General features: G+C 45.9%; 1 protein-coding gene across 1 annotated transcript in view; it reads left to right on the top strand.

The window, feature by feature from the left end:
- Nucleotides 1–4,882: 4,882 nt before the first annotated feature.
- GUCY1A2 (guanylate cyclase 1 soluble subunit alpha 2) overlaps nucleotides 4,883–23,749 on the top strand; it is a 176,934-nt gene continuing 158,067 nt past the window's right edge. The window contains exon 1 of the mRNA XM_083170033.1: nucleotides 4,883–5,587. Coding sequence (XP_083026159.1) covers nucleotides 5,162–5,587 — 426 coding nt within the window. The 5' untranslated portion in view covers nucleotides 4,883–5,161. The remainder of the gene's footprint in view (nucleotides 5,588–23,749) is intronic.

Below are 23,749 nucleotides of genomic sequence, written 5' to 3' on the forward strand. Positions count from 1 at the left end.
CAATGTGAGGAATTTGGGGTTTATGAGCCATAGGAGACACTGGGAGGAATCCTGTTGGATCCCTTGGGAAAGTCTGTTGCAAGAAGCCCATAGACTTCTATAAGGCCTTAAATGTCATTATTTAAAAGGCTGGCTGGATTTTTGAAGATAGTGCATCTCACTCTCTGGGGTAAATATACTAAAGGTCAATTTGGGATTTTTAGATCTTTTACCAAATGGAAAACAATAGCAACACAATAAAAAAGCCAACTGTAGATATTTTAGATCAGACAAAAAAAAAAAAAATCAGTTAAAAAAAACGATGTATATTTTATACAAGTTCAGGAACAGTGGCGTAACTACTGTAAGGCAGCCCCAGCTGCCGCTTGGGGGAGCAAGCAGCAGCGGGGTCTGTGTGGGCGCCGGCACCCACTCGACGCACTGACATGCTGCTGTCTGCCGCTGCACACTGCTGCCCACTGACTGAGCACTGGAGGCAAGTCATCCACAGCACGGGAGCGGCCATGGCAGAGATAACAAATCCCCTAACTGATTCAATTGACTGTACATAGAGCCAGCTATTGGCTACTGTGCACAGGATGGGAGGGCGGATGGGCGTGCTAGGGCGGCCTGGGATGCGTCGGAGCCAAGGGAAGCAGCAGTGTCTGCGGGTCTCTCTTCCTCTCTCCTGCTTCAGCTTCTCCGTTATGCGTGTGATGTCATCACGTCACACACTGGGGAAACACGCTGGAGAGGAGCCTGGGGGGGGCGACCTCAAACTCTTTGGCAGGGGGGAGCAAAATGTATAGTTACGCCACTGTTCAGTAACCACAGGTTTATTTTAATAGTTGATTTTAAAACTGTAAACCTTCACACCTGCTGAAAAACTAGACCTGAGTTCTGGTGAAGCTCTACACAGATCCCTATAAATTTTGGATTGTCACCCCCTCCCCCAATACCTGACTATTTGCAGCCACCCTCTTTAGGATGAGGAGTGGAGCAAGCGGACCGGGGGCGTGGAAATAAAATCACGTCAATAGACCCCACCCCCCCATGCTTTACAATGCCCACATGACCGCCATTGAAAAGTGGGGTGCGAAAATTGATGCCAAATGCAGCTGGCAGATGGTGTTTCAGCTGAAATCCAACGGTTATCTACTTGCCTTTTCTTAGCAACACGCCTTCTATAACCACCGTGAACCTGGCGAGTTTGGAATAATGTATATAAATAAACACCTTAGATGGGAGTAGATGTTGCATTATCATGTACGACGATGGGTCACTCAGTATTTAAATTTTATTGCTGAAAACATTCTCTGTTAAGTTAATGTTGGTTATGTACAGGTTATGTAACCATGGATACTCTAATGACGGATTCTTATTGGATGAGTTTAAGACACATAACAAACAGTTTGCAGTTTATTTACAAGCCTTGCATTGTAAGCCGTGCACTTAGAATCATGTTTATGCCCAATATTTAAAAGGCTTTTACTAATAGTGTCTTGTTGCGACATGACCAGGACAACTTGCAAATACAATAATCCACTTTCTATACAAATGTAATTGCACACACAGAAATAGAACAAAAATTCTATTAGTATGGTAAACTATAACAAAAAAGTTTGTTACAATGTGTGATTGATACTGATTATTATTTATTATGTCATTTTTCACTGTAGCCTATGGGCTACAAATTGTAGGAGTTTACTGAAGGTGGATCACCAAAATCCCTCCCCAGAACTGTCCACTGACACATACATGGTCAGCACTGTGATCTCCACACATTGCAACCCTGCAGAACTACATTTGGAGCCCTTGTACCCTTACAGGTCCTCGTAGGTGTATTTTTTTTTTAAACTTGCCATTCATTTCTTAGTGGTACAAATAACAGAAATAACATTTTTTCATTTCTGGGTCTAGAACCTGATAATAAATATTTATTCTCATATGTGAGATAAGTTTATTGTGGTGGCAGAGGTATTTTTACTAAAGAGAGCAGATAAGGCTTCTCCATCTCAAACGGTATCAAGCCCCCAGGTGGGTGACAGCTATTGTGCAATATCGAAATGATACCTGTGGCCAGAATTCTGGTGATAGCAGCAGCTTAGGGGACTAAGTAAAAACCGGACCCCGACAAGACCCCAGAACGCCGGACCAGACATAAAACTCTGCATTCTGGAACTTGTAGTGTCCGGTCCCGGAGGTGTCCCGTCAAGGGGGTGTCTTGTCCGTTGGTGATGCCTGTGGTACTGTAGCTTTCACCAGGGACATGGGGGAGGGGAGATGACAGCCTTCCCGTGTGGTCCGTAACGTTCCGGTTTCGGCTACATGCCCGGACCTTACAGGGAGGCTTTATTCTCCCCCCGGGCTTGACACTACAAGCTCCCGAATGCCGAGTTTTATGTCCAGTCCGGCATTCCAGGGTGTGGTCCGGGTTCGGTTTTTACCCATACCTTTAGCTTAGTACAGCAAGGAAATGTATTACTGACTGTATGTAAATTACACGTTTCTTCATACAGTAGAGACAGATAAACTACTATCTACTAACATCTCAGTTTTTCAAACCCAGGAAGCAAAATGACAGAAGCTGATTGGTTACTACTTTTTTTTACTCCACTTTATCTCTCTCCAATATGTAAAACATCTACCCCAGGGTGACAACTGTGCTTTTGAATATGTGAATGCACTACTGTGTGGGCTCTATGCCCTATTTACTAATATGGGAGTTCTATTGAAGATGGCATGTTGCTATGGGCAACAATCCGATTCCGTCTATTATCTTCTAGGAGGTGCTAAATAAATAGGTACATTCTAATTGGTTGCAATGTTCAACATCCCATCTTCGATAGATCTCCCATCTTAGTAAATAAACCCTTAGGGTATAATGGACAAATGCTGTCCCCCCTAGAAACTGCAAAAATGCCCCAATTACCAAGGTAACCTAGGAGCTCGGCGGCCCTGTTATCAGGTCTAATGGGCTACACTTTCGCTTTGTTTTCAGAGAGGGATCTAAAGGATCCCTCTCCACTATCGCTCATGCAATAGATTCCGGACCTGGAAGTTAAGTGATTGTCCAGGTGATTAGTTATATTTTTTTTAGCATTTGCTGGTTGGGGTTTTTATTGGAGCCAGTAACCTGGTGTCCATTTTCCGCTACACAGGAGTGACATCCCAGTTTTATTGTACTCTAGCTTGGCACAGCGGCTCGCCATATAGTGCCCCATTACATACATGTTATTTTCCTGTACCACCGCTTCATACAGGGGGCCTGATTCAGACCTGCTGTCTAGGCTGCATATCTCTATAACAGATGGTTACTCAACATCAAATGATATTTCCTCTGTTTGCAGCAGAACAATGGCCCAGGCCTTACTTTTCTGCTAGGGAAAAACAAGTGGTTGTTTTGCTCTAAAAAGGGGCTCCCCTTTTTCGGTAGTCTGGTCTAACAACTTGAACAAAAATTGTAGAAATATATACAATACTCTCCTAATAGGTGTAGTCTTCTTTACGATATCTTTTCAATTTTCCTCCTATTTCTGTGATGAATTCTCGGTGGAGGTTATGAAAAATAAAAATATGAAAAGCCAATGTGTAAAATACGTTTTCATATGTCAAAGATCAGTTGATTAAATGACATCACGTGAGCGTACATCAACTCACTGGCAGTAAGCTGAGACGCACATATAAAGGTATCTTTTGGTAATAAGATGGCGTACCACTACTCACGATTAAAAGTAGTTTTCCACGTATATAAAGAAACCTTTATTTCTACAATTTTTGTTCAAGTTGTAAGACCAGACTACCGAAAAAGGGGCGCCCCTTTTTAGAGCAAAACAACCACTTGTTTTTCCCTATTCTGTATTGGGTATTTTGGGGAAAATACCCCTTTGCTCTTTATAGGCGACCCAGAAATCATTTTAGCGCCAGGAGATTCATCCAAAACCTTTTTACATAGTTCACTTACTTTTCTGCTGCACGGTCTTCTCCCAATTGGGAGCGGGCACTGATGTCATGCGTCATCATCCTCGAGCAGGCAGGGGCACGCCTGCGTTTGCTGGGGTCCGTCCAGTGTTTCTATGGGCACGCCCGCCGTTTTTGTGTGCATGCCAATGAAATGCTGGGCATCCTCCCTGGAATGGCCCCTGCCTGTCAATCAGGCCAAGAGCACCCCAGCGGGGGACTGCACATGTGCATTAGTGCCTATGCGCATGGGAAATCCCCCTCCATGGGGACGGGGATGAATTCAATGATTTGGCCCTATGATACATTACCTTAAAAAAGCTTTCTAAATGGCTGTAATAAGCGATAATGACCAATGCTAATTTTCTGTGTGTGTGTGTGTGTGTGTGTGTGTGTGGGGGGGGTTGTTCTTTTAAATGTCAGACATGTGTGCGGGGGTTGGGCATGTTCAGTGCCTGGAGAGAGATAAAGGGGGACATGTATCAAAGCTTGGAGAAAGAGAGATAAAGGGGGAAACTTATGGAAGCTTGGGGACAGGTAACATACCAACCAATCATTGTTGGCACAGCATACAGATAGGAGCTGAGTGACTGTTACTTTATCCCTCTTCACTTTATTTCTCTAGAACTTTTTTTTTTACATACTGTATGCCCCATAGTATTATCTTACTATCATTTTTCAAACAAAGCCTTTAAAATGACAGATATAAGCCGATTGGCTGGTACTTTATCTCTCTCTCTCTATTTTGCTTTCTCCAATGTTTAATACATGAAATAGATGCTTGTGTATGACTGTGTACAATGCAGACATCTGTGCCCCCAGGTGAGAGTGTTACTGTATATACTGTTGTGGGGGGAGGGGTACTATGCCAGTACCCTGTGTGACTGTGGGGGAGCTGCACCAGCCTGCCATAGTGTGCATTGGTACCCATAAGTCACTATTCCAGCTTTGTGTGTCAGGAGGAGGGGGACGTGCCTGTGCATCACAGCTGTGAGCAGGAATCTCCACCAGGCACAGTGCTCGCATTGCACAGACCCTTTCTTCCTCCTCTCTGGCAATTGCACAGACATTAAGGGGGGTGGGCTTGTCCCCTTGCCATGCCCGGGCACAGAGTGCCAGTCTGGTGACACCGCATGTGATGGTATTGCAGCAGCAGCCTGGGCAGGAGGAGAGGAGGACACACGTATTATAGGATGGGAGAAGGAAGAGCAGCTGCCTCTGAATGACAGAGGGGGAGAGAAGCAGCCAGACGTGCAGTGCACCCAGCCTCGCAGGGATACCAGGGACCCTGCATAAGAGTGACGAGCTGGAGCCTGGCATCGCACCCCAGCATGACCGCGGCCACCCTCTGCAGCCCGGCATAGCGCACCCAGCAGCTCATGGTGGTTCCCCCAGCGCCGGCAGCATGTCCAGGAGGAAGATCTCATCCGAATCCTTCAGCTCGCTGGGATCTGACTATCTTGAGACCAGTCCGGAAGAAGAGCCAGAATGCCCACTGGCAAGGATGTGTTGGAACGGGAGCAAAAGCCCCTCGGGGTCGCAGGAGCAGCACCCACCGCCGGCTGTTGGCCCCAGAAGAGCGACCAGGAGGAGACGGGTGAATCTGGACTCCCTAGGGGAGAGCATCCGAAAACTGACTTCTCCCACGGTAATAAATGAGAGGGACCCTATAGGGAAAGCAAAGATGGGCAGAGGTGGATGACCATGTAAGGACCAGCTATAGATGGGCAAAGGTGGATGACCCTGTGGGGACTGTTTATAAGTGGGCAAAGGTGGGTGACCATATTGGGACCAGTAATAGAGGTCAGAACGGTTATAGATGTGCAGAGGATGATGACCCTGTAGGGACTGATTACAGGTGGACATCTAGGGACAAGTTATAGATGGACAGAGGTGGGTGATCCAGTAGGGACCAGTTATTGGTGGACATAGGTGAGTGACCCTACAAGGACCAGTTATAGGTGGACAGAGGCGGGTGTCCCAGTACGGACCAGTTATAGATGGACAGAGGTGTATGACCCCGTAGGGACCAGTTATAGGTGGACCGAGGCGGGTGTCCCAGTATGGACCAGTTATAGATGCAAAGGTGGCCGGTTGTAGATGTGCAGAGGTTTGTGACCCTGTATGGACCAGTTATAGGTGGACAGAGGTGGGTGAGTTAGTAGGGGTCAGTTATAGATGGGCAGTGGTGGATGACCCTATAGTGACCGGTTGTAGATGTGCAGAGGTTTGTGACCTGTATGGACCAGTTATAGGTGGACAGAGGTGGGTGAGTTAGTAGGGGTCAGTTATAGATGGGCAGTGGTATATGACCCTATAGTGACCGGTTGTAGATGTGCAAAGGTTTATGACCCTTTATGGACCAGTTATAGGTGGACAGAGGTGGGTGAATTAGTAGGGGTCAGTTATAGATGGGCAGTGGTATATGACCCTATAGTGACCGGTTGTAGATGTGCAAAGGTTTATGACCGTTTATGGACCAGTTATAGGTTGACAGAGGTGGGTGAATTAGTAGGGGTCGGTTATAGATGGGCAGTGGTGGATAACCCTGTAGGGACCAGTTATAGATGGGCAGTGGTGGATGACCTAGTAGGGACCAGTTATACTGTAGCTGTGCAGTGGTGGATGACCCTGTAGGGACTGGTTATATACGCGCAGTGGTGGATGACCCTGTAGAGACCAGTTATAGATGGTCAGAGGTGATTAACCCTGTACGGACAAGGTTTAGATGGGCAGAGGTGGATGACCTAGTAGGGACCAGTTATAGATGTGCAAAGTTGGAGGACCCTGTAAGGACCAGGTATAGATGTGCAGAGGTGGGTGACCCAGTAGATGGACAGAAGTGGATGACCCTGTAGGGACCAGTTACAAATAGAGATGCATGACCCTGTAGCGATCATTTGCAGATGGATAGGGATGCATGACCCTGTAGAGATAGGGATGCATGACCCTGTAGGGATAGGAATAAATGACCCTTATAGATAGACAGAGGTGGATGAAACTGTAGGAACTGGTTACAATGGTTACAAATGCAGAGGTGGATGACTATGTATTGACCATTTATAGGTGGACAGTGGATGTCCCTGTAGAGACTGGTTAAAGATGCAGCGGTGGAGCACCCTGTAGGTACTGGTTATAGGTGGACAGAGGTGGATGTCCCTGTAGATACCAGTTACAGATGCAGAGGTGGAGCACCCTGTAGGGACCGGCTATAGGTGCACAGAGGTGGATGACCCTGTAGGGACCATTTATAGGTGGACAGAGGTGGATGACCCTGTGTGAACCAGTTGCAGATGCAGAGGTGGAAGACTATGTAGCCACTGGTTATAGGTGGACAGAGGTGGATGACTCTGTATGAACCAGTTACAGATGCAGAGGTGGAAGACTATGTAGTCTTGGTTAGTCTTGGCACTGGTTAAAGGTGGAAAGAGGTCGATGACCCTGTAGCGATCATCAGAAGATGATAGGGATGCATGACCCTGCAGGGATAGGGATGCATGACCCTGTACTTATGGGGATGCCTGACCCTGGAGTGGCCAGTACAGATTTAAATGGATACTTGACCCTGTAGGGGCCAGTTACAGACGGCTGAGATGCTTCATCATGTAGGGATCGGTTATAGATGGATAGGATATGTGACTATATCAGGATTGGTTACTTAGGGGCATGGATGTAAACTGTAGGTACAGGTCACAGAGGTATAGGGATTCATGACACTGTAGGGATCAGGTGGCAGATGATTGGGATGCATAACCCTGTAGGTATTGGCTACAGATGGTTGTGATGCATGATCCTGTAGGGATTGGTCACAAATGGTTAGGATACATGATCCCGTTGGTATTGGCTACAGATGGTTGGGATGCATGACCCTGTAGGTATTGGTTACAGATGGTTGGGATGCATGATCCTGTAGGGATTGGTCACAGATGGTTAGGATACATGATCCCGTTGGTATTGGCTACAGATGGTTGGGATGCATGACCCTGTAGGTATTGGTTACAGATGGTTGTGATGCATGATCCTGTAGGGATTGGTCACAGATGGTTAGGATACATGATCCCGTTGGTATTGGCTACAGATGGTTGGGATGCATGACCCTGTAGGTATTGGTTACAGATGGTTGGGATGCATGATCCTGTAGGGATTGGTCACAGATGGTTAGGATACATGATCCCGTTGGTATTGGCTACAGATGGTTGGGATGCATGACCCTGTAGGTATTGGTTACAGATGGTTGTGATGCATGATCCTGTAGGGATTGGTCACAGATGGTTAGGATACATGATCCCGTTGGTATTGGCTACAGATGGTTGGGATGCATGACCCTGTAGGTACTGGTTACAGATGGTTGGGATGCATGATCCTGTCGGGATTGGTCACAGATGGTTAGGATACATGATCCCGTTGGTATTGGCTACAGATGGTTGGGATGCATGACCCTGTAGGTATTGGTTACAGATGGTTGGGATGCATGATCCTGTAGGGATTGGTCACAGATGGTTAGGATACATGATCCCGTTGGTATTGGCTACAGATGGTTGGGATGCATGACCCTGTAGGTATTGGTTACAGATGGTTGGGATGCATGATCCTGTAGGGATTGGTCACAGATGGTTAGGATACATGATCCCGTTGGTATTGGCTACAGATGGTTGGGATGCATGACCCTGTAGGTATTGGTTACAGATGGTTGTGATGCATGATCCTGTAGGGATTGGTCACAGATGGTTAGGATACATGATCCCGTTGGTATTGTCTACAGATGGTTGGGATGCATGACCCTGTAGGTATTGGTTACAGATGGTTGTGATGCATGATCCTGTAGGGATTGGTCACAGATGGTTAGGATACATGATCCCGTTGGTATTGGCTACAGATGGTTGGGATGCATGACCCTGTAGGTATTGGTTACAGATGGTTGGGATGCATGATCCTGTAGGGATTGGTCACAGATGGTTAGGATACATGATCCCGTTGGTATTGGTTACAGATGGTTGGGATGCATGATTCTGTAGATAATTGCAAATGTACAGTATAGTGATTATGACCCTGTAGAATTTGGGCACCAATGGCTGGGATACAGAATTATAGAGAGGGATACATGACCCTGTTGGGACTGGTTCCAAATGGGTAGGAATGCAAACCCCTGTAGGGATCAGTTACAGATGGATATGGATTCATGACATTATAGGGACCATTTGGTTAGGGATGTAGGGATGGTTACAGATACAGTCGATTGTGATACTTGACCCCGCAAGGACCAATTACAGATGAAAAAGGACGAATGACCCAATAGGAATCAGTTACAGATGATAGGAATATATGACCCAATAGAAATTGGTTATAGATGGATAGGAATGCATGACTTAGTAGGGATTGGTTACAGATGGATGGGCTTGCATGACCCTGTTGTGATCAGTTACAGATAGGCAGACCCTATAGGGTTCAGTGTGGTATGAAAAAATATCCCCTTGTGGGCTCAGTGGCTTACTGCGCTCACCACAAATTCTATTCTCCATCTATGGGGGGGATGGGGGTCGTTTACCCCCGCGAGGGAGAATATCCCCTGTTGGTCAGGATTCCAACGGTCAGCCAGTCATCCGGCACCCCAATTACAGATAGATAGAGGTGCATAACCCTATAGGGACCAGTTACAGATGGATAGAAATGTATGACCTAATAAGAATCAGTTACAGATAGATAGGAATGTATGGCCATGTAGTGTTACAGATGGATAGGAATGTATGGCCATGTAGTGACCAGTTACAGATGGATAGGAATGTATGGCCATGTAGTGACCAGTTACAGATGGATAGGAATGTATGGCCATGTAGTGACCAGTTACAGATGGATAGGAATGCATGACCCAATGAGAACCAGTTACAGATGGATAGGAATGAATGACTCTGTAGGAACCAGTAACAGATGGATATGGCTGTACTGTATGGCCATGTGGTGACCAGTTACAGATGGATAGGAATGTATGGCCATGTAGTGACCAGTTACAGATGGATAGGAATGTATGGCCATGTAGTGACCAGTTACAGATGGATAGGAATGTATGGCCATGTAGTGACCAGTTACAGATGGATAGGAATGTATGGCCATGTAGTGACCAGTTACAGATGGATAGGAATGTATGGCCATGTAGTGACCAGTTACAGATGGATGGAAATGTATGACCCAATAAGAACCAGTTACAGATGGATAGGAATGAATGACTCCGTAGGAACCAGTAACAGATGGATATGGCTGTACTGTATGGCCATGTAGTGACCAGTTATAGGTAGGTAGACCCTATAGGGATTAGTTACAGATAGGAAACCCAATAGGGACCAGTTACAGATGAATAGGGGTGCATGACCCTAAAGGGACCAGATACAGATGGATATGGATGTTTGGCCGTGTACAGTAGTGATCAGTTATAGATCGGTAGACCCTATAAGGATTACTTACAGATGGATAGAAATGCATGACCCAATAAGAACCAGTTACAGATGGATAGGAATGTATGACCCAATAAGAACCAGATACAGATTTATAGGAATTAATGACTCTGTAGGAACCAGTTACAGATAGATATGGATGTATGGCCATGTAGTGACCAGTTACAGATAGATATGGATGTATGGCCATGTAATGACCAATTATAGATAGGTAGACCCGATAGGGATCAGTTACAGACGGATAGGGGTCCAGGAACCTGTAGGGACCGGTAACAGATGAATAAGGATGCAGGAACCTGTAGGGACCGGACAGCATATAGGGACTGGCATGTCAGCCAGTTAGTGTAGATGAATGACATTTGTCCGGCCTGTCATTAGACATATGCTGTTCATTAGTGTCACAGCATCCAGAGACATGAGCCAGGCAGGCAGTATGGTCATAGCCACACAGTCACTGCACTATGTCATCTCTCTCTGTGCTCCCCTGCATACATACTGTAGGTATAGTGTAATGCACACATGTATATATATGTATATGTACTGCATATGCAGTGTATAGGTATATAATACATTAGAATAATACCACTGCAGACTAGAAGCCATGTCCCTGTTCTCTGGCACATCATAAGTGTGTAGGAGTGAAGCTATATACAGTGTGTAGACGTATACAATGATGTCCGTATGGAAACCTTCATTTCCATAGTAACACTGTCCTATATATAAAATCCAGGCATTGCAAGCAAAATGCTGTGTTACTTATTATGTATGTTACCTGATTTATCATGTGCTCAGTAATACAGGTTTGTGTATTAATGTGTGTGTGTGTCTGTGTTAGTGTCTGTGTGTGTGTGTGGAGTGTTATGTAATTGATAGTAGAGCTTTGACAGTAGAATTTTGCCTAGCTTTTGGCATCTAGTTTCATGTGTTCTCTGGGTAGAGGATACAGGACCCAAGCACGGGGATACCCCCAGGATGTGGTCACATTTATCCGATGGAAGGATGTTTGGAGGTTGTGTAATGAGATAATGCTGTGTAAAACGTCACCAAGGCTGTAATAGATGCAGCACGAATATACTATTACCCTTAGCAACGGGCTATTTCTGTGTATAAGCAGTATACGGCTGTGGACCTTCACACAGAGGAATAGACAATTTGTGGGGGAGTAGGTTGAGATCAAGGGTTGGGAGAATGTAGAAACAGAACGGACCAGCGCTGACTTACCCCCTTCACGTAGTTAGGAAATGATGGGAGCTATTGGGCGTATAATCGGGGAAGAGAGACTGGCTCATTGTAGTCTGAGCAATGCCTTGTCATTTGCAGTGTGTATTTACTGTCACAAGTCACCGCCACATACCCTGCTAATTGCACAGTCACCTAAAATGCTTACAAAGGACCTGTTTCTTGAAGGAAAGGGCAACAACCAATAGTTATTGGACAGATGGGAATGTAAATCACTGATGAGGGAACTTCCTCGCACACACTATATAATGGTCAGATTTATCAAATCTTAGAGAGAGAGATAAAGTGTTGTACAGGCAGTTCCTAACTGGCATTTTCAACAGCTTGTAGCATGATGGTTGGGAGCTGATTGGTGATTACTTTATCTCTCTCCACTTAATGTCTCCCCAAGCCTTGATAAACCTGTCCCTTAAACTAGTGTTTTAAAGTGCGTATGAAGAGGTAAGTCCTCCCCCATCCACGATTAATGCATAGCCAACTCCAATGGATGGCAGCCTTGTTGTAAGGGGGTTATCCCAGTCCTCGCACGGAGGACCGATGTTGTGCGTCTGTGCATGTGCAGAGGCAGGGTGCACCCACAACAAACATTCTCGGCGAGTGTGGGGGGCGGGGGGGTTTTGAGGCCGGGCAGCCCCATTACCATATGGGAATGCCCAGCATTTTGGCGACCATTGATAGATGTGGGTGTTCCCTGCAGCATGCGAATAGATGTTTATGTTAAACATCCATTCGCAGCCAGTGCAGGCGAACTCGCGCTGTGAAGGAAGGGGGGAGGGCGGAGGTCGGGCATTCGCCAGGCGGGGTTTGGTGTACTTGCAAGGCTGCAAATTCGCAGCCTTGCAATTCAACCAGAATAAGGGCCATAATCAGACGTAAGCGCTGACCAGTTTCTCATGTCTTGTTGCACCGAATATATGTGTTTGTATAGGAATGAAAAGTTTGTAGTCTCATGCATATCGGTTCGTTAAACAAGATGCTTAACCCTTTGAGTGCCAATGCTGCTGTGAGAGATCTTTAAAATATCCGCTAAAAATGCCAGCATCGCTCACAGCGACTGCTCTTTCAGTATAAATCAATACAAATACAATACAAACACAGCCAAGTCAGTTACTTGAAGTTTAGTTAAATATTGCACCCAAAAAAAGAACAGTCACTGTGAGCGGCACTGCCACAGCAAAGTGGCGATCAGAGGGTTAATGTAAAGGTTTGCTTGGCAACTTTCACACCAATTTTGACAAAATCCCTTGAAACACTCCAAAGGGTTAATTTCCCTCAAAATAGGTGACTGTGGACCTTAGAGGTCCACCTTTGGTATCAATACTGAGACAGATGTAGATTCAGAGCACACAGATTGGAGGGATCTATTGACGTGACCAATGATCTTCTGACTTCTAGTTGATTCTCCCCTATCCCCATCTACCATTTTGGAGCAGGCTGAGGTTACTGTGGGTTCAAAAAAACTGTGCAGATCATTAATCATTTCCATTCTGCCACCTACATGTTTATGATGTGCTTATTACAAATCATTACAGATGGGCGTACCTGCTCAATTCTTGATCTCTCCTAGTCCCCTCAACTCTTCACTTTATTCATTTTATTCATTTACTTGGTGTTTGTACTTCCCTTCTTCCATACTTATTCTGCATTCAGAGAATTCCCTTGATGCATCGATAACACTAAAGTTCCTCATCGTTCTAACTTAGCACCTTTCCTAATATCCATCAAATCGTCTTCATTTTCTTATCATCATTATCTTCAGTACATATTTATTCTTCCTCAAACCCTTCGGCTCCTTCACATCTCTTTATACGTCCTCCTTCTCCCGCAGACCCCACTGAATCCTTCCTCTCTTCATCTAATGTTCTCCACCGTCCCATCCATCATTTTTATGGTGGACTGATCATGATGTATCACACTGATGGCACTCCACCCACGATGTACTTTAATGAAAGGCACTGTAGCTGGAGCAGTAGATTTATCAGAAATGTCATGGTGCATGATTAATCATAATGATTACAGTCCTAAATTATTCTAATACCATCGGCGGTGCAACAAAGGCCTTCTTATCTGCTGCATTCATTGTGTGGAACTATGTAGGACTTTCAAGTTAACCAACAGATTCAAGCATATGCTTTGTACCTGAAATATGTCCCATTCTATTTCAGAATTGCTACAGTGTATCATATCATTCTATACCATTGTATCTTACCTTGCTCAGACAGTCATATGTAAACTGAAACGGATTAATTCTAAATTGAAATAAAGCAGAACTGTCCTTTAAGGGCGTTATTCTTATTCCCTCGGTCCTCTGTGCGACCGATGTTGCACGCATGCGCATAAGGTCGGAGGATGCTTACCGTGTCCTTCAGCGGCGGTGAGTATGACTGGAGCCAGCGGGGGAGAAGGGGGAGGGAGCTGAGCGATGATGGCTAAAAAAACATGACGTGGATGGTGGGGGTATGAAAAGGTCGGAGGATGCGTACCGCCAACCCGCGAGGGGTTGATAGCACGGGTTGATAGCACGGGTGGCGTGGGGGTGCTTTTAACATTGTAAGCACCTATTACGGTGCTTATACAATTATTTATCTTATAGGGGGCACATTTAACATTGAAAACACCCATTACGGTGCTTATACAATTTAAAATCTTATACCATTGTAAATGCCATACAATGGCATACAATTCGATGGTATACAATTTGAAATTGTATAACATCTGCTAACATTGTATCGCATCGCATCGCATACCATCGTATGCCTTATGGTATGCGATGGGTGCCGTGATAATACACAAGTACCGTAATCATAAATAAAAACAGAACAAATATATACTGTACAGTGCTTTAGACCTGAGACATAGGATAGAGAACAAAACAGCAGATGTATTAAACCTTGAAACGTGATAATGTGGCGAATAATAAAGGACCAGCCAATCGGCTCATACAGAGGGCGCGGGTCTCTTCTTTGCATCCCCTTTCGCACGGTTCCCCCGGGTCCCCGCCAGCTTGTCGGCGGTGACCCAGGGTCCACACCGCCTCCCCGCACACCCCCCTAACCCTGTCCGTCTCCCTGAAGCAGAGACGGGCAGGGTTCCCGTCGCCCCGCCGCCCGGAAACTGAGATGCGCATGTGCATGATACGCATGCGCGTCTCAGTCAGATGAGAGCCGGGCTGCTGGCGGATCGCCAGCGATGACGTTCTGGCGATTCGCCAGCAAGAGGGAGCCTGGCTCCATCTGTACCTATCATTTTACAGTCTGTGTTTAAAAAGGGTGACAAACTGACAGTTGGGATCCCAAAGGTCAGTATACTGACATCAGAAACCCGACTGTTGAACTGCCCGTCTGTCACGATTCCAACCCATAACGGCTATTCTTCGTGGGGGTACACAACCTCCATAGAGGCAGACTAGAACCTGTGGCGAGTGCACCGAGCCCACTGTGGGCCGGGATTCCAATGTCGGCATACTGACCGTCGGGATCCCAACCGTCGGCGAGTCATACCACACCCTTTTGAAAAATTGCAGGAGCTGATTGGCTAGTATTTTATCTTTATCACTTTTCAAGACTGTTTTTTATGATATCAATGCCATGCATTAATTGTCTCCATGTGACATTCCATTGCAGATAGAGCTCAGAGAGACACTTAAAAGCTTCTCTGCTCACTCCTTCATCTATAGTACCTTGTGGGGGTTATTCTGGTTCATTCGCTCGGATTAAAATTTGCATCCTTGCAAGTGAACCAGATCCCGCCTTGCAAATGGTGGTACGTCCATAAAATACTGGGCGTTCCCATATGCTAACCCCCCCCCCCCCCACACACACACTCCCCCATCCCCCGCCCTCCGGCTGCAAAGATGGGTGTGTGTGCCCAGCGAACAAACAAACAACATCGGCCATCTGAAAGGACCTGAATAAATCCAAAACAATTCATCACGAATAGCAGTCTGAAACCAACTTCAATTTTTTTAAATTTTTTATGGAATTGCTACTTTAATGAAAACGGTGGTAGTTTGTAGTCATGGATACATATAGTTTTAACACTTTAAGTGTAGAACCAAACCGGTAGTTTATTCTTTTTGGCTCTTATTGGTCAGCCCTTCAAGAACATAAATATACTTTATTTTAATAGATACATGAATGATGTTGTTCAAGAATTATGCTGCTTTCCCACTGCAGACCCGTTTTAAGTACTGGTATTTTGAAACGATATTTTTAAACGGTATTTAAAACGTTATTAGCATTCCCACTGCAGCAGTTTTAAATACCGTTTAAGTACCATTCCCATTGCAGCGAACCGTTTAAAATGTAAAGAGTGCCTACCCCCCCCAAGTGTAAAGAGTGCCTAACCCCCCCAAGTGTAAAGAGTGCCTACCCCCCCAAGTGTAAAGAGTGCCTAACCCCCCCCCCCCCCCAAGTGTAAAGAGTGCCTAACCCCCTGTGCCCCCATCTCCCCTCCCCTTGTACTTACCTGCACGGGGATCCAGGCCGGGGATGCAGGGCAGTGGGGAGGCAGCGGGGGTCCATATGGGGTCCAGGCAGTCCCTGTGCCTGATGAGAACTAGTAGTTCCAACTTTGCGCATGTGTCATGAGCGCAGAGCATAATAATGAGCCGCTCATTACATATGCGCATATGTAATGAGCGGCTTATTATTATGCACTGCGCTCATGACACATGCGCAAAGTGGGAACTACTAGTTCTCATCAGGCACAGGGACTGCCTGGAGTTTAAATACCGTTTAAAAGGCATTCCCACTGCCTTAAAAACGGTATTTAACTGTGTAGGACTCTGCTTTTTAAACGGGTTGAAATACCGGTAATCTTTAACCGGTATTTCAACTCTAGCGCTTTCCCACTGCAGCCTTAAACGGTAAATTGAGCTGAAAAATCTGCAATTTACCGTTTTAGACCTGCAGTGGGAAAGGGGCATTAGATTGCTGATGACTTGTCTATTTGTACATATTGTAATGTTTATTTAGCACCACCATATTCTGTTTTGCTTTACAATTGGGAAGAAAACAGAAATAAAACAAGACTTTGGAGTAGTAGACAGATATAGGGGTAGGAGGGTCCTGCTCTCTAGCTTTCAGTTTATAGCAGGCATGTCCAAACTATGGCCCTCCAGCTGTTGTGAAACTACAAGTCCCATCATGCCTTGGCACAGTTTTGCTAGTAGGGAATGGTAAAACTATTGCAAAGCATGCTGGGATGTGTAGTTTCACAACAGCTGGAGGGCCATAGTTTGGACATGCCTGGTTTATAGTAAAATAGCTATCGGATACATGAGGATAAGTGCAACATGTTCCAGGCAGGTTGTTTGTTGGCTATATTATTCAGTCACAGAGCAATGTTGGCCGGGGGGCAGCGGGTTGTGTACAAAGAGAACATATTTAAAGTTTTGAATGTGCAATATAAATGGGGAAGCACTTCGGTAGAATCAGTGTTGCAAGTAAGGGGGTACGGCGTGGTACGGAGTACCTGTAAGAAAGATGTTGCAGGTACGCAGTACCACTTACGCCCAGACCCACTGTTAATTCTATTTTCATTTTAAGTCTAAATATAATGCATCCGCAACCCGCCCACCCAGCATTATGATTGGTGCTGTATGCAGCTACCGGCTACTGCTGATTTAGCCTGTCACACTGACAGGCATCAGCGGCGCCGACAGCATGAAGAGCAGGCTCCACAATTGTAAGCACAAGCTGCCCGGCTCTCCCCCAAGCAAGAGCCAACCCACCCCCAGCCATCCCTATTTCCCATTCCTTGTCCCCTGATGCCACACCATTATTGTCATTTAGTCACTCCTCTAGCTTGTGTGACCACGCCCCCTCATGACACATGGCCACGCCCATTGTTGGTGGAGGCTATCAGTACCACCAAGAAAAAAATTCTACTTGCACCACTGGGTAGAATAGTCTGCAGAGATTAAGAGGGTGGCTCTGGAATGTGATAAACTGCTGGTGCCAACCCTTTTTCTGTGTTGAGCATGTGCGTTTTGACCTTTCGGTATTGGCCTTTTGACTGTCCATCCTATTATCTAAAGCCCTGTGACTGTGAGCAGGTAATGAGTGTGGATGTGAGGCTCAGATCTTCCACAGAGTGGAGGAGATGAATGTGGAGATCTTAAGATAAGGAACAAGGTGTTTGTTGGTGTACAGTAGGCACTTGTGGGTTGATAGCCTTTTATGTAAGCAGAAGTATTGTATACGGAAGTTGAAAAAAATACAGCTACCCAATACAAGGCAGTAGGTACAAGGAAGATCAGCCGCGCAGCTATGAACATTAACAATTGGTGAATATCTATTAGAGGGAGGACCAGAAAGGTGACTATTGCAAAAGTCATTGCGGGAGATGACAAGCACATGAATTTACATTTTATCAGTGTCTTGTGAGATATACAGTATGGGCGTATTCTGGGTATGTCATTTAAGTGTTTGTAACATGATTTGGATACAGATTGAATATGACGCACAATGGACAAGTCAATGATGACACCTAGGCAGTGAACGTAGCGATTTATTGCTTTGTTTTTAGCAGGAATAGAGCTGTCAGGTCAGCAACTATAATCGGATGATGGAATATTATATAGATTGAAAAGAAAAAGATTGTGGTTGCGATGGCGAGATGATATTCAAGGTCAAATGACAGAAAGGCAGTCAGTAACCTAGTCCAACATGTCTGGTAAGAGATCTGGAGAGGATTGGTGAATTTGAGAATCTTCTGCGTGACATAAACTGGGTACACATTGGCCAATATATCATTAAGAATATGACTGATATCATGAACAATATCGCTCAGAGTGTATGCACTATATTGCTCTCTCGCAGCGTGTATGCACTATATTGCTCTCTCGCAGCGTGTATGCACTATATTGCTCTCTCGCAGCGTGTATGCACTAAATTGCTCTCTCGCAGCGTGTATGCACTATATTGCTCTCTCACAGCGTGTATGCACTATATTGCTCTCTCGCAGCACTATATAGTTTACAATATCGGCGGTGCTGAGGATCGCTAAGTGTAAACCCAGCTATACAGTAGATAGAGATCTAGGGCTCAGCAGATCTAGGACTCAGCCTTGTGGAACTCCATCTGTCACAGAGGAATAAGGGCCTGATTCAGTGCCACTTGCTAAGCAGCAGTTGTTAAATGCAGAGAGCATGTACAAAGTCAAAGTTTAGGTAAGGCTTTTTACCTGGCACAGCAGTATAAGTTGATGTGACTTGCATTACTATACGATGAAATGGGCATTGATACTAAAGTATTTTATGCCTGTGCAGGGATACAGTCACTAGGTCTACAAGCATTAGGTTGACACCACTAGGTCGACATGCATGAAGGTCGGCATGAATGAAAATCGACAGGGTCATTAGGTCGACACAAGCATTAGGTCCACAAGGGGAAGGTCAACAGTCAAAAGGTCGACATGGGGTTTTTCACTTTATTTTTGAGCCGAGATGCCGACAGGTGGAAGCATGGCAAATGCAGCGAGCCATGCGAGGGGAAGCGGTGCTACGCTACGGTGTCCGTGTTGACTGTGTCGAAATTTGGGCCCCAAAAAAGTGAAAACCCCATGTCAACCTTTTGACTGTCGACCTTCCCCATGTCAACCTAGTGCTTGTGTAGACATAATGACCTTCAGTCATGTCAACCTTCCTGTATGTTGACCTTCAGTCATGTTGACCTTCATGCATGTAGACCTAATGCTTGTCGACCCAGTTACTGTCTACACTATGATCCATACCTTCTGTGCAATAATGCATTTTGGTCGGTGGTCCCTGATCACACATATTTGGGGTCATTCAGACCTGATCAGGTAAATGCTACCCCACCATAGTTTCCCCTACGCCTCTGTGCATTCGCAGCCGTGCACATAAGGGGAAATCAATTCAGAATCACTCACCGTCAAATGGATTTCCGTTTGCCGATGCCAAGTAAGTCTAGACTTACTCAGCGCTCCGATGGTCATGGGAAGAAAAAAGCCGCTGCTGGTGTCCCAGAAAATGCCGGCTAGCTGCACAAAAACAGGCTCCGGCTGTCAATCGCCTTGCGAATTGCCACCGCTGGCTTCGTTCAAAGGGGGGCATTGCGTGCCGCGTGAATGAAAGATGTTCGGTAAACGTTCTGGCTGCGAATCGGGTCTGAATGACCCCTATTTTGTCCTTTCTCCGCAATTGTGGGGGGGTATACCAGACTTCCTAAAATTCCGGGAGCCTGCCAGACAATCTGAGAGCCTCAATATGTGCGCTATTTATAATCAATATAAAGTTGTATTCTTCTTCTTTAATCCGGGGAATAAATACTGTGACAAAATGAATGATAGATATTTTTATAGACTTTGTTTCCAATGGAAAACATTTCTTTCAATGCAATTTTGTACTATTCAGTATCACACTTATCTTGTAATTACCCCCTTCTCTATAATGAACATGTGCTCAATCCACCCACAGGCAAAGGCAATTAATACCAAAGCAATGCTCTGTTACTGCTTCCTGTTAGTCAGCTGTTGAACATGTTAAAATACAAACTAATACATATAATCATTTCATTCTGCGGCATTAATACATGAGAGCATTGCAGCAATTGATGTGATCGAGTCAAGAAGCTGATCTCTGTATAACAGAGGGATCATTATTCTTTGTGTTTCCTGAATGACAATTGGATTTGAAGCTTCTATATTAATGCAGTGCAGAGGGTAAAAATATGCAGCCAGAGTCAGATTGCGGCACAGGTTTGAGGATGAAAGCAAACAATGAAATGTATTGACCCTTTTATGTTATATCATTTGGGAATGTGGTTAGAATCCCAGGAGTCAGGATCCTGTTGGTCACAATAACGACAGCGCAATCCCAACAGTCAGGATCCCAACCGAATCTGAATGTACAGCATGGTTGCCTACCTGACCCTCTCCTTCAGGGAGAAAATGCTCTGTTCCTGGACTTCCCTGGTAATGTATGATTGCCGTCACCTGTGGGGAGCTCAGTAATTGATAAGAAAGGTGTCACCACAGGTGATGGTAATCCTACATTACCAGGGAAGACCAGGAACAGAGCATTTTCTCCCTGAAGGAGAGGGGCAGGTAGGCAACCCTGAGGTACAGTAAGTACGGGCCTTGGGGTAGCTGGCTGCTCTCTCCAGCCACAGAGGGGTGGGGGGGATTTTGTCACATGGGGCACGAGTGGAGGTAAGTGGGTGGAATGGGGGTGTGGTGGCCGAAACATATTGTCGTAGCTGTGCCCCCCTTGCTATACTGAGATTACTGACATCGAGGGGGCATTGCTAGGATGACACAAATCAGCCAGAAAGGAAAAGGCTGCCTTTTATACTTGTAATGTGGGCGGCTGGGTCTGGGTTGTACAGAGATGCCGGTAGACTAGCCTAGACTTCCGGTGCTGCCGGGAGGGTCTCTCAATTTTCGGGACCCTCCCTCATGATTTAGGAGAGTAGGTGAGTATGGGTTTGGGTTAAGGGGACCAAACACTAGGAACATCTGCGATCTTAAGATGGACAAAAGATTTCAGGCAAGCGCACATCTTCACCAAAGATTTACAGTATCTTAAGATCCCGTGTGCGTTCCTATGGATCTTTTGCTAAATCTTCTGATCTTTCCTGCAGCATGTAAGATCAGGAGATTAAGCAAAAGATCCGCGGGAGCGCGCATCTGGTCGTGATTGGCCAATTGCTCGAAAATCGTCTGTTTGGCAATAAAATCGTTCTCATGTATGGGCAGCTTAAGGCAGAAAGGAGGGGGTAGGGATAGGCTATCGGGGAAGGTAAGGTTAGGGATAGGATTCCCTATCAGGACAGGATCCCAACTACTGAGATTTGTACCCAACCCATATAATTTACCTGGTGCATAACATAGAAAAAAAAGTGTGTTTTTTTTTCTGCAGGACTTGAACGTAGCTTAAAAATAATAATTTGGTAAGTTGTTGCCCTTTGGGGAGTATCCAGTTAGCGGCACTGGCCATGATTGGAAGGTGCCAGTATTCCGATTAATTTACCATTACCTTGCAGCTAGCTGCTTCCCAGAATTGACCTCGCACACCATAGAGGCACTCGTAGTGCAGTACACAGCGGCCCATCGCAATGTCACATCTCCTCTAATTGCTCGTGTTGGCAGGAGAAGATCAGCCTCGACCTTCCGGCGTGCCTCATTTAACATAATGCTAAATACTTTGCTCCCAATCTACAAACTCATTTTCCAGTTTCAGTAACTTGGGTTCAATTAATCAATTTATATGAGAGCTGTTTTTTTTAAACATGAATTAATGAATTCCTCCTATAATCACCGTAATAGGCTAGAAGAAAATAAGTAGAAAGTTCGGTACTTGTGAGTTATCCGGGCGCCCGATGTGGTCATCGCATGCCATTATAATAAGCATACGATACGACGCGATGCGACGCGATTTTCCATCGCGTCGTATCTCGTCGCATCGTATGCTTATTGTATGGTATACAATGGGATGCGATGCGACGCGACGCGATGTTTACACTTCCCGCCCATTTTTAAACCCGCCCTCTGGCACATCTGGCAGAAAATCATTGTGAGGTAGTTTCCAGAGGAGAGAGCAAGTGTTTGAGTGAGAGAAATTGATTTTCAGCATTGTCGCATATTACTGAGGTGAATTATTGGACATTTACCCCAATATTGCCCCATTTGGCCCTTTACACCTGCCCCATTTCACCCCTTACACTATTATTGCCAAAATGGCTGTGGTTGATGGCATCTTCAGCCTCCCAAAAACAGAGGAAGAGACAGTCACATTCCTGCAGGAGAAAGGGCTGCTCCCATTGACTGCCACATGCCCAAATGGCCACCCTATGCGCCTGTCCCTGAAAGAGCGCAAATGGCGCTGCTATATTAAAAGCTGCAGCAAAAAGCAGAGTCTGCGGGCCTCCCTATTTTATCCTGGGTGCAGGCTCCCCTTCATGACGATCCTGCGCTTTATCTGGTGCTGGTGTGATGAACTGACATCAATTGAATTCTGTGCCAAAAATTTGAAACTCTGCAATAAAAGCACCATTTTCTACAATGCCCTGATGCGGGAGGCATGCCAATGTGATTTAATGGCACAGCCACAGCAGCAGATTGGAGGCCCAGGGAAAATGGTGGAGGTTGATGAAACCCTGTTTGTAAAGCGCAAGGCCAATGTTGGCAGAGTACTCCCACAGCAGTGGGTGTTCGGAGGAGTGTGCCGGGAGACAGGGGACTGTTTTATGGTTGCAGTTCCGAAAAGAGATGCACCCACTCTCATTGGTGCAATTGTGCAGCACGTGGCACCTGGCAGCACCATTGTAAGTGATTGCTGGCGTGCCTACCAAACCAGTGAACTGGAGCGGGCTGGTTACAGCCACTTGCGGGTAAATCACCGCTTCAACTTCGTCGACCCAGAGACTGGTGCACACACACAGAACATTGAGCAACTTTGGGGGTGTGCAAAATGGCGCAACAAACGCCAGCGGGGAACAGCACGCCATCATCTAGATTCCTATATGCAGGAGTTCGTGTGGCGAAAATGCCTGGCGAGAGACAATGCATTTGAGCGTATTCTGCATGCGCTCACGTTAGTTGATAAATCATGATGTTGATTGAGATTATTGTGTGCTTTATGATTATTTGTTATTCTAATTTATTTCATTCTTATGTTAATTACACAGTTATTACCTTTAATTCAGTTGTCCTTAATGTGTCAGATATGCATGATATGGATGAATGATATTGGATGCTCACAGCCACTCCACTATCAACGTGAACCCGAAGCGTGGCGAGCGCAGCGAGCCCACGAGGGGCGGCGGTACGCGTCCTACGACCTTTTCATGCCCTACTATCCACTAGGGCGTGGAGTGAGAATATAATAGTGTGGCGAGCGCAGCGAGCCACCGAGCCCGAAGCGTGGCGAGCGCAGCGAGCCCCGCGAGGGGACACGGATACCTTCACAGGTAAGCGCGTCCCTTCGCGGGCTTCACAGGTGTCCATGGCGACGTGGACACCTGTGAAGCCCGCGAAGGGACGCGCTTACCTGTGAAGGTATCCGTGTCCCCTCGCGGGGCTCGCTGCGCTCGCCACGCTTCGGGCTCGGTGGCTCGCTGCGCTCGCCACACTATTATATTCTCACTCCACGCCCTAGT

The sequence above is a fragment of the Crinia signifera genome, chromosome 2, assembly GCF_055691185.1.
Source record: "Crinia signifera chromosome 2, ASM5569118v1, whole genome shotgun sequence".
Lineage (NCBI taxonomy): Eukaryota > Metazoa > Chordata > Amphibia > Anura > Myobatrachidae > Crinia > Crinia signifera.